The sequence below is a fragment of the Bos mutus genome, chromosome 18 (genome assembly GCF_027580195.1).
Source record: "Bos mutus isolate GX-2022 chromosome 18, NWIPB_WYAK_1.1, whole genome shotgun sequence".
Lineage (NCBI taxonomy): Eukaryota > Metazoa > Chordata > Mammalia > Artiodactyla > Bovidae > Bos > Bos mutus.
In genome coordinates, this window is record NC_091634.1 from 11,457,172 (window position 1) to 11,472,525 (window position 15,354).

Below are 15,354 nucleotides of genomic sequence, written 5' to 3' on the forward strand. Positions count from 1 at the left end.
AGACACTGTGTAGAGAGAAGGACGGTCTGATGAGGGACTCGGCAGAGGGAGAGCGCTCTCAGTCCAGCCCCCTGGGCCCCTCCCGTGACCATGACCCTGAGGAAGACCCTGCAGGACTCAGGGAAGACCCTGGCCTGAGGGCCCCAGGGATCCTCACAGAGAAGCTCAGCCCCAGGAAGCCCCTCCCAGACCCTGTCCCAGGGCTCCTGCCTCCAGTGACCCTGGGAAGCCTGTGCCAAATCCGGAGGCTCCAAGCTGGTCACCAGCCAGGGCTCAGCCCCAAGAGCCACATCCGTGCAGGGGCACAGTCTGGTCCTACTCATGAGACTCGGCATGGACAGCACACAGGTACAAGGTCCCCAGGAATCAAGCAAATGCCCTAGGGGACTTGGAGACGCCAGAAAAATCTCAGCACCCCCAGAGAGGAACAGAGGAAGGAAGACACTCCTGGCAGCTCCTCGAGCCCATGGTGCAGCCCAGGGAGCTCTCTCCCGAGGCTGGTTGGTAAAAACCCGAAGAAATGCGAGGCGGTCTCTGAATCTACCCTGTTCTGTCCACCACTAAACGCTGCTGCACAATCAACCCCCAAGGAAGCCTGTGCTTCTCCCAGACATAGAGCAGGTGGCCTCACACTCTCTGAGCTCAGGTCCCCATGCATTTGTTCTGCCACACACAAGCCTGCCTTATTCTTTAAAGTCTGGCTGAGAGGTGAAGGATGCCCATTTTGCTGAAAGATGCTTTCAGAGGAGCCAAAAGTATAAGAAAGTGAGAGTGTTAGTCATTCAGTCATGTCCTGCTCTTTCCTATTCCATGGACTGGAGCCCACCAGGCTCCTCTGTCCATGGAATTGTCCAGGCAAGAATATTGACTGGGTGGCAATTCCCTTCTCCAGGGCATCTTTCTGACCCAGGGATTGAACCCAGGTCTCCTGCACTGGCAGGCAGATTCTTTACTGTCGGAGCCCCCAGAGAAACTCAGGGCAATGTCCTCTCTGTTATCTGCACAGTGGTGCTACCCACACCCGTCATCACCAGCAACAACTCCAAGCCCTGGGAGCACAAGGACACTGTGGTGTTAACATGTGGACCTGAGACTCAGAACACCTCCTACATGTGGTGGATCAGCAATCAGAGCCTCCCCAAGAGCACCAGGCTGGAACTGTCCGAGGACAAGAGGACTCTCACAGTGGTCACCGTCACAAGGAAAGAGAAAGGACCCTATGTGTGTGAAACCCGGAACCTAGTAAGCATCAGCCGCAGTGACCCATTCACCCTGGATGTCCTCTGTGAGTAACCTCTGTTCCTATGTGGCCTGAGCTGCCCACCCAAATGCACACTGCCAGAGGCCAATCCACACCCCTCCCTCTCAGGTCCGAGTACATGGGCCATCACCCCTGGACACCCAGACTGGCCATGACTTCCTGTCCCAGGCAAGCCCAGGCAGGTCCACCTTGAATGAGGACAGGGAGGGGATGGGCTGCTCTGTGTGGGTGGCTGAGGATCACCAGAATATGATGGGAGAAACAAATTAACGTCAGACTCACAATGAGTGAGCATGAAGGACCCAGGGGCCCCAATACAGACCAGGAACTTGCCTTCCCTCTGATTGCACCATGTGTGGCCTTTCTGCTCTTTGCTCCAAACGGTCCGATCACCCCACCACTACCCCTCAGACTCCTCTGACCATCCAGAGGGGAACCTCAACCTCTCCTGCCACACAGCCTCTAACCCAGCCACACAGCGCTCCCCGCTTGTCAGTGTGAGGCCCCAGGAATACACCCAGGCTCTCTCTATTCCCAATCACAACATGTACTCTCAGATCCTACATTCTCTGACTGTCCTGGATAGCCCCACAGTCAGAAGATCAAGGTTCCCAGGGCTGAGAGCACAGAGCTGTCTAGTACTAGACTGTTGTCCCAGCAACCAGGCAAGGGTCCCTCTTGTGTGATCTGGGGGTCAGAGGAGATGTGCGATCATCTCTTTCCCGTTGCCACCTGAACAAAGACCCAGGGCCTTCCTCACAGTCATCTTTACAGAGGTCTTGGGCCCCAAGACTGAGGAGGGAGCAAGGCCCAGGGCCCTGACCCACTCTCAGCAGTCACCGCTCTGTCTCTCCACAGACCCAGTGGCACAGCCTTCCCTCCAAGTCAGCAACACCACAGTCACAGAACATGAGGGCCCCGTGGTCCTGACCTGCCTCACAGATGAGACTGGGGTCTCCATACGCTGGCTCTTCAAAGGCCAGAGTCTCCTCCTCGCAGACAGGATGACACTGTCCTCAGACAACAGCACCCTCACCATAGACCCCGTCAGCAGAGAGGACGCCGGGGCTTATCAGTGTGAGGTCTCCAACAGGGGCAACTCCAGCAGAAGTGGCCCCCTCAGGCTGAGGGTGACCTGTGAGTGACCACCATCCCCTCCTGTCTTAGTCGTTCAGTGGTGTCCGACTCTTTGTGACACCACGGACTTGAGCTCACTAGGCTACTCTGTCCATGGGATTTCCCAGGCAAGAATCCTGGAGTGGGTTGCCATTCGCTACTCCAGGGGATCGTCCTGACCCAAGGATCGATCCCGTGTCTGCTGCACTGCAGGCACTCTTCCCGGCTAAGCCTCCAGTGAAGCCCATTTTCACTGGATAAGCTTCTTTTATTAAGTCCACCAACAATTAGCCTATCATCATTTCCTTCACTTCAAGCAATTGGAACATGTGCTGTCTCTCCCCTCCTCATCCCCTGATTTCTCCTGGCCCTCTGCTGTGAAGCCTCGTTGCCAAGACCGCTGGAAGCAGCACTAAAATCAGTACCTGGGACTTCCTGGGCAGTCCAGTGGTTAAGACTCCACCTTCCACTGCAGGGGTTGCTGTGACCTCCTCCTGGGGATCTTCCCCACCCAGGGACTGAATCCGTGTCTGTTATGCCTCCTGATTGGCAGGTGGGATCTTTACCACTGGTGCCTCCTAGGAAGCCCTGGTGAGTCATAAAGCCTAAATCTCCTTTTTCTTATGTGTACAGTGGTGTTTGTTATGCACTTTATAGAGCTTTGTGAATACACGCTCCGATGAAGGTGGAAATTACAGCAGACATGTTCAGGCAGTAAGTGTCAGGATGTTAGTTCGCACTGTTGTGATTGCAGGCTTGCTGCCACACTCAACTCCAGGTCCCTCCACTTGGCTTTCTTAGTTGCACCATCGTCTCTACAGTGGAAGTGACACCGTTTCTTCACAGGATGGGCGGTGGTCATGTGTGGTGAGAGCTGGGGGCCTTGAGGACTGTACTTTGTGCAACATAAACTCCTATGACTATGTGTTGTCTGTTGGTCGGTTAGGTCTCTGGTTTACAGTGTTCTCACGGTCTCTAGTTGTCACTGAAATCTCTCTGACTGCTGTGTCCATTATTGAAAGTGGGGTGTTGTAGTGTCAGTGTTATGACTGAGCTATTTCTCCCCTCGATGCTGTCCATTTTTGATTCACAAATCTGGTGTTGTTGGGTGCATAATGCTTATAATTGTTCTATTTCCTTGATGGATGGAAACTTTTCTTGATATGCAAGGTCCTAATGTCTCTTGCAGGCTTTTTTGATTTAGAGATGATTATAGCAGACACTAATACAGCCACCACAATTCTCTTTTTATTGCTATTTGCATAGAATATCTTTTTCCAGCCTTACTTCAACCTTCTATGTTTTTGTATCTAAAGTGAGTCTCTTGAAGAGAGTATAGAGAGGGGTCATAATTTTTATCCATTCTGTCAACCTCTGCCTTTAATTTGAAGGTTGAGGCTATCTATCATTCAAATACTTCCCGATAAGAAAGAGCTTCTGCCATCTAGCTATTTGTTATATGTCTTACATGCTTTATTCATTAATTCCTCTATTACTTCCTCTTTGGTATTTAGATGATTTCCTTTCATATGTGTCATTTTGATTCTGTTCTTCCCCTTTCCAATGTCTTTCAGTTCTTTTCTTAGTTTCTAACTTGAAGATGACAGTTATATCTTAAACATATAACTATGGAGTTGAAATACCAACCAGATTCTATGATGTATATTACAAACGAGGTGCTCTGTGCATCTCCATCACCTCCATATTACACACTTACTGTCCTATATTTCAGCCGTACTTGTACAATATATGCCCATTATATAGATTTATAAACATTGTCTCATGTAATATCTTTGAAATAAAAAACAAAAATGAGCAATTATATAAAAGACAATAATACCGGCTTAGATAAGATAGCTACCTATTGTGTAATTTGACCTCTCTTCTCTAGGTTGCCTGTGGCTCTGAGTTACCGTGTAATGTTTGTTCAGTCATCTTAAAGGTTTCCTTTCACACTTCATATATGCTGTGTCTCCAGGGAATGAGTTCCCTCGACTGTTGTTTATCTGGAAAAGTCCTAATTTGAGCTTCATTGAAGGAGAGCTTCTCTGTACATTGCTTCGCCGGTTGACAGTCTTGCTTTTAGGACTTCAGTTGGTCATCCCAACGCCTTCTGATGTGGAATTCGCTTTTCACACTGTTGAAGATCTGCTGCACACGCTGAGTCACTCCTCTCTCGCTGCGTTTTACACTTCCTCTTTCCCTCGGTCTCTCAACAACTTGACTCTATTGTGTCACAATGTCTATATCTTGAGTTACCCCTTTTTGGAGTTCCTCAACCATCTCTAGTATGTGATCTCATCCACTTTTGGAGGTTTTAAACCATTCATTTTTATATATATTTTTCATTGTTTTTCCCTATCTATTGTACTTCAGGAACTGCCATCCTGCATATGTTTGTCCACCTGATGGAGTTCTGCATAATACTTTGCCTGGAGTCACTATTTGCCTTTTGTTTTTTTTCCCTTTCTACTCCCCAGTCTAAATAACTTCTTTTTTTCTATCTTCGTGTTCACGGATGCTTTCTTCTACCTGCTCAGACGTGCTGAGGAATCGCCTTTCTAAGTTATTTTTTCACTTCTTATTCTTCAGCTCCAGATTTTCTTCAACCCTGTTTAAATAATTTAACAATGAGGAAGAACACATCTTTCTTGAGAAGCAGGTGCTCCTCAGACCTGACCAATGTGGAGACAGCCATCCCCTCACACTGTGGACTCCACTGCTTTAGACATGGACACTGATTATGTGGCTAGTGGGTCAATCTCAGACAAGCACACTAGGAGCAGAAAACCACAAAGAGAGGAGGCTAGTTGTGGACCCTGAGAAGGAAGGCTCATCCCACGGAGCTCTCAGATGGCATCAATCAAGGAACTGGACTTCTCCTCAAGTTTGAAGTACTCCCTTCCCTCTCTAGGGGCTTCTCATGTGGGGCTAGTGGTAAAAAACCTGCCTGCCAGTGCTAATGCAGGAGACAAAGGGATGCAGGTTTGATCCCTGGAGGACAGGAAGATCCCTTGGAGGAGGAAATGGCAATCCACTCCAGTATTTTTGCCTTGAGAATTCCATGGACAGAGGAGGCAATCCCAGTGATATGGAACCACAGACAAAGATCATGCTCTTTGGTGGTCAATCCCTCCCTCTTAGAAATCCCACGAGCCTTCCAATCTGGGTGCAAACAGACCAAGTGATATGGCGACAAGCATCCAATGGTCGGTGAATCAATGAGCAGAATTTACGGCTCACTGAGAAGGTGATGCTGTTCCAGACAAGCAACAGTGTCAGGATAGAGGATGCGGGGTCCCATCAGTGTGGGGTCTCCTCCCAGTCAGAGTCTGCAGATGTGATGCCAGCTCCCCACTGAGCACTATAGTGACCTTCCACACCTCTCTTCCTGTGTAATTTCACTGGAAGTGGGTGTGTAATGAATGCAAATAATGAGGACATGGGTAGTCTCCTTTCGGAGCCTGTAGAACAATGTGTTTAATTAATTATGCAAAACTTAGCTAATTTTGTCATAGTTCGGTTATTGTGAGAATTGTTTGACTGTAGGCAAGGCACTGTATCTTGTGCCTCCGTTTCCCCCTCTGTAAATCGGAGAAGAGCTGGATCTTAGGGCTGCTGTGAGGTTGGTCACTAGGAAGGGAATGAGATTAAAATTCTCCCTGTAGGTAAAATTCTTACCACACAGAGTTGGCAGGCAAGAAGTGTTCACGGGGGATATTTTGGTTTTCAGCGTTGTGGGTTTTGGCTGTAGAGTCAAACAACTCGGTTACATTTCTGTTTCACCTGGTCCTAGCTCTGGGGCCTCCATTCCTTTATTGAAGAACTGTGTGTCTCAAATCTATGTATGCACAGCGGGGATGAAAACCCCTCCCTCGTGGGGATGGAAAGATGAGAAAAAATGGGTGTAAATGATTTCCCACTGTGCCAGTCGCACAGGAGTACCTGGAAACAGTTCATTAATATTATTACTACTAATCAATGTTGGGTGGACTGGAGAGGAACTACCCTCTAAGACCGACAGTTGTGATGGAAACAAAAAATCAGAGGGAGGGGGCATAATGTGAGAAGAAAAGAGTCCTTCAAAGGAAAATGAACAGGACATGGAGATGGCTACAGTGAGAGAATGGAGAGCTAGAGCAAGTCCAAGGTTTCAAATCTGACGAAGAGGGAAATGATGCAGCCTCGTGCAGTGGGAGAGTCAGGAGGACACTGTGATGACAAAACACGCAACCACACAGGCCTCAGAGCATTTCCTTCCTCCTAACCAGGCCCTCTCCCTGTAAGACTCCTCTTGGTATTGCCTCCAGTGAACTCGGACCCCGTTTCCCCTCTCTCTTTCTCTTCTGCTTTCAGGGCGAGAAAACGCCCAAGCCCTCGGTGTGGGGGCCATTACTGGCATCGTGATTGGGGTCCTGCTTGTGCTGACGCTGCTGGCTGTCCTGGGGTGTTTCATTTTCCTTCACAGGTACAGTGGCATTTCCAGATGCTGCCCCCACCCCCAGGTTGACCCTAGTCCTAGAGGAAGGACACCCCATCCTCCAATTTCCGGCCTGGATCTCCAGGACCCCCCCACTTCCCCACGGGTATTCTCTCTCTTTCTCCAGTTCCTGCCTCACTAGATATTGACCTCTGGCAACTTCCTTAACACCGTCCTGGTTTATTTTGTTATTTAGTCGCCAAGTTGTATCCATCTCCTTTGCCACTCCATGAACTCCTCTGTCCATGGAATTTCTAGGCAAGAATACTAGAGTGGGTTGCCATTTCCTTCCCCAGGGTATCTTCCTGGCCCAGGGATCGAACCTGTGTCCCATGCATTGGCAGGTAGATTCTTTACCTCTGAGCCACCAGGGAAGGCCCATCTATCAGTTAACACAATTAAGACACCTCCTTGTCCTCGTTCCCTATATGTAGGCTGGCAGGTAGTAAGTACTCAGAAAAAGGTATCTCTTCCTGTATATTTAAATCCACCTACTCTGATGAGGGGCAGTCACAGGGCCAGGAGCTGAGGGTCGTCTTCGCCAAGTCCACACTTGGCCAGAGAGTGGAAGTTTGGACAGGCCAGGTGGGGTCAAATGCCCCCACGTGGCAGATACATTAACAACACCCCTGACCTGATGCATGAGACAGAACATCGTGCCAGGTCCGCAGGTGGTGGGATGTCTTTACACTTAAGGTCCAGGTAGATGGAGACAGAGGACAAGGCCACTGTCACATTTCAGCAGCTCCTGGGTGAGGGCAGGTGGCCACAGCAGCGACACTGCCCTCAGTGAGATCCCAGAGTCTCTGGCTGACTGCTTTCCTCCCCATGCACTGGCCCTGCTCTCTCCATAAGCGTGATGAATCCACTCAGACAAAGCTTTGGATGGATGGACGCCTTTCCCAGAGCCATGGTCCCTTCAGTGGCCACTTTCTCCTGAACCCTATTAGCCTATGGTCCTGCCCCTCTGGACTCAGGGCAGATATGGCTTCTTAAGGACTTTCCTCAGTGTCCTTACTGGGCCCTCCCCTCCGAAGCAGCCTTGGTGGAGAAAGGAGGTGTCCAGCCCCTGCTTGGACATTCAGATCCTCCTGTCCCGTGTTCTGACTCCAAAGCCTTGACCTCCGTCTACACTCCTCACAAATATGCCTGTTTTTCTTTCCTAACCCCGGCTGCCTGCACAACAGAGGGAACTGGCCCCCAGCGTCCACCTCAGGTGAGTGTCTGTTCAGCCCAGGACAGCGGGGAGCCCCGGTCAGGCCCTGCCATGTCTGTTCCTGCCTGCCACCCCCAGGGTCTCTGGCCCTTTGGGGCTTAAGCACAGGGATCCCGATTGGCTAGTCTGCTTTTCCTATGGGTTATCATCCTGGGAGGCTCCCTTGCCCTCACTGGGGCCTGAAATTGCCAGAGGTTCTCTCCCTTGGTGGGGATCTTTCTCCCATGGTTCTCCAGAAGGTGGACATCCAACCTCTCCTAGGAGAATGGGCTAAGCTTCCTCACATGCTCAGTGGTAACTCCTGTCTCCTCCCAGGATGTGGTCCCTCTGGCAGCTCTGTCTCCCAGGTAAGTACATTCCTTCCTTGTCTCTTCTCCCAGCGTCCCCACTTCACAAGCTCTGGGCAGGGGGACTGTCCAACCCAGAAGCACTGGGAGACACCCTTCACTCGAGGGTAGTTGAAAGTCGCTTAGTCATGTCCAGTCTTTGTGGCCCCATGGACTGTAGCCTGCCAGGCTCCTCTGTCCATGGATTTCTCCAGGCAAGAATACTGGAATGGGTTACCATTGCCTTCTCCAAGGGATCTCCCTGACCCAGGGATCGAGCCTCGGTCTCCCACATTGCAGGCAGATTCTTTGCCTTCTGAGCCACCAGGGAAGCTCATCAGAGTAGTTAGAACATGGCAAGTCCCACCAAGCTGGGAGCTGGATGCACTTCAGGGACATGACCACCCACAACCTTATCCAGAGGCTGCTCTGGTCCCCTGACTAGAACTCAGGAGAACCTTGGAGTTCAGCCAGGAAGAGAGTGGGCACTGAATCATCCGTCAGGGGAGCTAGGCTAACAAGGGTGGGAAACAGAGCCCAGATAGGGTTTGGGGTCGGGGTTCCAGGCTTGGAGATGGCTGGTCGGGAGAAATGACTCTCTTTCCCTCTCCTCTGATGCCCACTTCCTCCATGCCCAGGCCTCCCTACCTGATGCCAGGCCACCAGCTCCCATCTACCAGGTGAGTGTGGGGATCCAAGTTCTGCTTCCATAGCCCAGAAGGCAAAGGAAGTGCCCCCTGCACACCTGGCTGTGTTTGGAGGTCCAAGAGATAGCAGGAAAGATGGAGAGGGGATGAAGGGGAGGTGGGTCTGGACCAAAAACCTCTGACACGAACAGACCCTGGGTAACCCGGGGCTGGGAAGTCCCTGGGAAGTCATCTAAGAAGGTTACATGAGCTGGAAGGCATCGGTTTTCTTTTGCAGGAATTACTACACCCCGACACAGACGTTTACTGTAATATCAGCCACAAAGCAGATGCGGGTCCTTAGTTCCTCCAGACACGTCTCCTTACGGACTGTGTGAAAGAGCTTACCTGAGACCCAAGACCCGAGTGAGGTCAAGAGGAAGAGCCTGAGGCAGAGAACCAGCTCTGAGACCTGAGGCTATTCGGGAACCTAGGCCCAGGCTCAGGGTCCTCCTGGATTCCTGGCAACACTGACAGGCTGCCCTGAAGCCTGGATGGACCAGAACTCAGGCTGCGATTCCCACAGTGGGGGGAGGTTTCAACAGGGCAAGTGACTGGGCCTGTGACCCACGGTGGACCACCAGAGAGATCTGAATCAAGAGCACTTTCCTTCCCCTGGTTGCAAAATATACTGCCCTTGGGTCTTGTCCAGCAAGAAATTCACCTGAATCTCTGCTCTGGTCTCTCCATGGTTGCTCAGGGAAAGTATTAGCTCTAGTTACCTGACCTCCCCATCTATTCCCTGGGGGAAAGGAAGGGGAAGATTGTGAGAATGGAGGGAGGGGGGCATGCTAACAGGAAAGGAGGGTCACCAGACCATTGGCAGCCACATGGGCACTCGGCAGTCCTCACACTGCCCTGGGGTCCCAGACACCTCCCAGTGCTTGCTCACTTGGCATGGAGTCTCTGGAGCACAGAATATGGGACCGTCTGAGACCCACTAGAACATGAGTCAGGAAGGATGAGTCGTGGGTGAGACAACTTTTATGGGTGAGGCCCCTTTGCAGCCTCTTGGTGTCCTGAGCCCTTGGCCATCCTCACCAAGCCCTGCTGGCCCCAACTTGTGCTGCCTCAATTGAGTTTTATTTGTTCAGTTGCTAAGTTGTGTCTGAGTCTTTGGGACCCCATGGACTGCAGCATGCCAGGCTTCCCTGTTCTTCACTATCCCCCAGAGATTGCTTCAACTAATCTCCACTGAGTCAGCGATGGGACTGGAACTTTTGTCTGTCCCCAGATCAAGGATCCAGAATGCCTTCTCTCTCCATGGGTTTCTGTTGTTTCCCTAAGGGCCTAAGCCCTGAGGACCTCGTTCCCTTTGGGGGACCCAGAGGAGCAATCAGAGTCACCAAAGTAAGAGGGACCCAGAAGCCATGCTCTGAGCAAGGTCCTCCCAGGAACTTCCCGTGACCTCTATCCACTTTCTGCTGGTTTCCACTTTGCTTTCCGACGCGGATCGTGAGCCTGCTCCCAACACACACACACACGTCAGCCTCAGGGCAAAGGTGCAGTCTCTACCTAAAACTCAACCTGACTATGACGGCAAAGGGCTCACCTGTCTCCTCCTCAGTGTCCCAAGGGCCTTCCCACCCGGATCTCACCTGCAGCCCCCACCACACACCTGGGCTAGCAAGTCTCCGTCTCTCCCTGAGGTCCCTGGGATAGGTCTGTTCTCATATAGTTCCGCTCGGATCAGGTGCCCACACTCACACAAACACAGCAGGTGTGTGCCCTAGGGCACAGAGCCCACAGTTGGCAAGCATGCTCTTGGCAAGCATGGCCAAGTATCATCTGTGCTGAGATGAGATGAGAGGTAAGAGAAACCACCTGCAAAGCTTCCGATCATGATTTAGGTCTAAATTACTTCTTATCCCCCCAGGCACACAGTCTTGGATGAGACAAGGTGACGCTTCTTGGTGTTCCTTACTGTTCTGTAACAAATGACCACAAATTTAGGGGCACAAACCACAGTGTCAATATGACGCTGTTCTTTCTGGATTCTACAGACAGTTCATTTCTTTGCCTTTCCAAGCTGTGAGAGGCTGCCTGCTTTCCTTGGTTCGTGGCCACTTCCTCCATCTTCAAAGCCAGCAGTGGAACATCTTAAAGGTCCCCAAGGTCTCCTTCCATCATCCCATCCCCTCTGGCTCTGCCTCTCCTGCCTTGGAACACTGTGAATGTATTGGACTCAGCCCAATACATCACCCACCATAATGTCCAAGTTACCCCACCATATCTCCCAAATACCCCACCATAGTCTCCCAGTCATGTGATCTGAATTTCATCTGTAGATTTCCTTAATAATGGGGCACATTTCTCAGATTGTGGGCTAGAAGTTGTGGACATCTCTTAGGGTTCTGTGCTCTGCCTCCCACTCCTCTCAAGGCCGTGGGCATCATCTTCCCTCGCTGCAATCTGCTCTGGGCAGCTTGGACTTTGTCAGGCCGATGTGGGGTCAAGTCCCGCCACGATGTCCACAGCAATCTCACTGGCCCTGAGCCCTGGAGATCGAGGCCAGTCCACACTCCCTGCAGCTCTCCCCACCCCTTCTTTCCAGTGAAGTGAAAGTTGTTCAGTCCGTCCAACTCTTTGCAACCCCATGGACTGTAACCCTCCAGGCACATCTGCCATGGGATTCTCCAGGCAAGAACACTGGAGTGGATAGCCATTGCCATCTCTGTAGATTCATCAAACCCAGGTCTCTGGGATTGCAGGAAGATTCTGTACTGTCTGAGCCACCATGGAAGCCTCTTCTTTTCTAGCAATGCCCAATTTTTCAGAATGGAAAGAAAGCAGATGTGACTCAAAGACCACAACTCCCAAGTCTCCAGGTGGCCTGTGTTCATCAGCACCATGGACAGTGTCTCTGCTGTGCTCAGCCCCCATCAATGGGAAGGGACGGCTGCATATCCTGCCCATTTCTATTCTATGACAAAGATGAACATAGTAGAATGTGTTCAGGGATAACCCGCTTTTCTCTAGTTTATGAATCGGGAGCACCTTCTCCTGTCTGTGTATTAGTTGTAGCTACAGCCATGATAACTCCCAGGTGAATGATCCTGCGCCCGGAGGGTGTCCTCAAGGAGGCTGAGAACTAACTTTGTCCTCTCAGAGTATCTCCCCGCCGCTGAGTGTCAGATAACCGGCTTGTCTACAACTTGGAGGGAACGTTTCATGATTAAGTCCTGACCCTCGGTACCTGACCTTGGAGACAGCCATCGCCTAGCCTGGAGGCCTCCTGAGCACAGCCTCCTGTTCCCTCATTCTCCAAATGATCCCCCCTCCCCCAGGGAGCAAGGCTGAGCAGAACGCCTGGGCTACCCTCCCAGCTCCTCCAGTCTGAGCCTCAAGCCTGGCGTGAGAGCTTTTGCCATCTCTCCACGCTTCCAACAGAGCAAGCGTCCTGCTGAAGAACAAGTGGGGCCTGAAGACCAGTCTCCAGGGTACAATCTGTCACCTGAGGGCTCCTCCGTCTGCCTGTGTACCCAAAGGAAGAGAAGGAACTAGGGCTCCACAGTCACCCCAAACTTCCTCTTCTCCATAAATGTACCATTGACAGGGGTAACTCTGACACCCAAACCCAGCACTATATTTCTCAATGACTCAGGTCTAACCCATCCAGCATCCCTAACAGTCATGCAAAATGCTCGAGACACCCAGTATAATGGTCACTGGGTTACCAGGGCCTCCCCTATCTTCCATGGGGACAGACTCTGCAGGAATCACCTGGGCTCATGTGCACCACCTGTGGAACCATGGTGTTTAAATGGAGCAGCAGAGGGAGCTACTGAGGGTATCTCAGGGGTCCTGGCATCTGGCCAACCACAGAGGCGCAGCCACAGGACTTCGTGAAAAGATGAACGGAAGGATGGGTAGGGGATAAAGGAGGGATGGTGTGTGGGAAGAGAGGTGGACATATGGACACACGTGCTATCTCCTCACAGAATTTTTCCGTAAAGGGTGAGGATGTTGGAAATGAACGTTTTCCTCTAGTCCCCATGCAGATGCAGTTTAGGGGATACAGTGGCACTCAGTGTGCACACATGTTAACCAGGACTCCAGTTCTAAGAGGAACCCTGAGCTGGGAGGTCGGACATGGAAGGATTCACCTGTCCTGCTTCTGCTGAGTCCACCGGCCAGCTCCAGGCCTGATGCAGGGAACTGCATGTCTGTGTGTCGAATGAATGAGCCCCTGGCTCACACTCCACGGGGGCCGAGATTTGTGGTGAGGATGTTCACTGCAGAGCAGATGCTCAGTGTGAAAGGCGGGATGCTCGCTACTGGCTGTTCCAGACTGAAAACAAATTTGCAGTGAAGTCACCCCAGTGGCAGAGCAGGTCCTCAGCCTGTGGAAAATCAATGTTTCAATGGTGTTCTGGATGTTTGAGAAAGAAGGAGTTGAAAAGAAGACCTCACAACTTCGGGAATAACATTTAATTCTGAACTACTCAGCAAATATTTTGTTTATTTTTTAATTTCCCCGCTGCACTGGGTCTTCATTGTTTTCCACCAGTTTTCTCTAGTGCGGTGAGCAGGGGCTACTCTTCGTTGCGATACGCCGGCTTCTCATTGAGGTGGCTTCTCTACTCCTGAGCAGTGGCTCTCGGCAAGCAGACTTCAGTCGTTGCAGCTCGTGGGCTCAGAGCACAGACTCAGCAGTTCCGATGCGTGGTCTTAGTTGCTCAAAAGCATGTGAAATCCTCCTGACCAAGGATGAAACCCGGGTCCCGTGCTTTGGCAGGTGGATTCCTATCCACTGAGCCACCAGGAAAGTTCTCTAAACAATGCCTAACTTGTAGATAGACACTGGTTCATCATGGCCGCCCCACACACGAGGTTTCCATATTTGAGTATGGGTAAATAAACAAGCGATGTATGTCATAGTTTTTTAATTTACAGACACAAAACCATAGGCTCTGTGCTCACTAGCCCTGCAGACACACAACCATAGGCTCTGTGTTCACTAGCCCTACAGACTCACAACCACCTGCCCTGTGCTCACTAGCCCTGCAGACACACAACCATCGGCTCTGTGCTCACTCCCCCATGCAGACTCACAACCACCTCTCTGTGCTCACTAGCCCTGCAGACACACAACCACCTGCTCTGTGCTCACTAGCCCTGCTGTTGTGACGGGCAGCAAACTGTCACTGACCTTGCGGTTGTTCTAGTTGCTAAGTCATGTGCAACTCTTTTGTGATCCAATGGACTGTAGCCCACCAGGCTCCTCTATCCATGGGATTTCCCAGGCAAGAACACCAGAGTGGTTTGCCATTTCTTCTGCAGGAGATCTTCCTGAGGCAGAAATCAAACCCGAGTCTCCTAAACGGGGAGGAGGATTCTTTACCACTGCACCACCAGGGAAGTCCATGTTGCTGATGATCACTTGTTCAAACCCATGCAAGTTACAGCTGCTGCTGCTAAGTCACTTCAGTCGTGTCCGACTCTGTGCAACCCCAAAGATGGCAGCCCACCAGGCTCTCCCGTCCCTGGGATTCTCCAGGCAAGAACACTGGAGTGGGTTGCCATTTCTTTCTCCAATGCATGAAAGTGAAAAGTGAAAGTGAAGTCACTCAGTCGTGTCTGACTCTTAGTGACCCCATGGACTGCAGGCTACCGGCTCCTCCACTCATGGGATTTTCCCGTAAGAGGACTGGAGTGGGATGCCATTGCCTTCTCCGGCAACTTACAGTACCAAGTGTCAACCCTAATGGAAGCTATGGAAGCTGGGTAATTTTCATGTGTCCATGTGGGTTCATCAATTAATAAAATGTACACCTCGGGTGTGGCATGTTGAATACTGAGGAGACCCTACACTCATGGGCAGCAAGTATCTAGGAAAACTCCATACCTTCCCTCACTTTTGCTGTAAAACTGAAGCTACTATAAAAAAAATAACCGTTACTACAACTGAACCACCCTGGCACCAACCCTTCTCAGGCTTAAGGAAGATGGAGATTCACCTTTGAAACTTCAAATATCAAAAGGTAAAAAGAAGTAAAAACAACCTAATAAATTAGAATACGAAAGAGCCCATTAGATCCTAATAATTTAGTTACTACAATCATCTACAGGGTGACAGGGACACTGAGTCCAGAGCTAGCGTGCTTGATCCCTGTGTCCCTTTTGCTGAAAGAATCTCTGATCAGGGTCCTGTGGAGATGCCCCACCTTCCTTCTCACCATGAAGACCAGGTCCCCTGCTGGGGCAGAGACAGAGAAGGCGGGAAGACGAGGTTCAGAATCACTGCACCACCCCTGGTCTTCCAATTC

General features: G+C 51.0%; 1 protein-coding gene across 1 annotated transcript in view; it reads left to right on the plus strand.

Moving 5' to 3' along the window:
* LOC102278964 (carcinoembryonic antigen-related cell adhesion molecule 7-like) overlaps window positions 1-9,759 on the plus strand; it is a 25,498-nt gene extending 15,739 nt beyond the window's left edge. Inside the window, 7 exon segments of the mRNA XM_070387608.1 lie at window positions 1,007-1,285; window positions 2,120-2,398; window positions 6,734-6,845; window positions 8,045-8,073; window positions 8,389-8,420; window positions 9,038-9,079; window positions 9,324-9,759. Coding sequence (XP_070243709.1) covers window positions 1,007-1,285; window positions 2,120-2,398; window positions 6,734-6,845; window positions 8,045-8,073; window positions 8,389-8,420; window positions 9,038-9,079; window positions 9,324-9,389 — 839 coding nt within the window. The 3' untranslated portion in view covers window positions 9,390-9,759.
* Window positions 9,760-15,354: the final 5,595 nt, after the last annotated feature.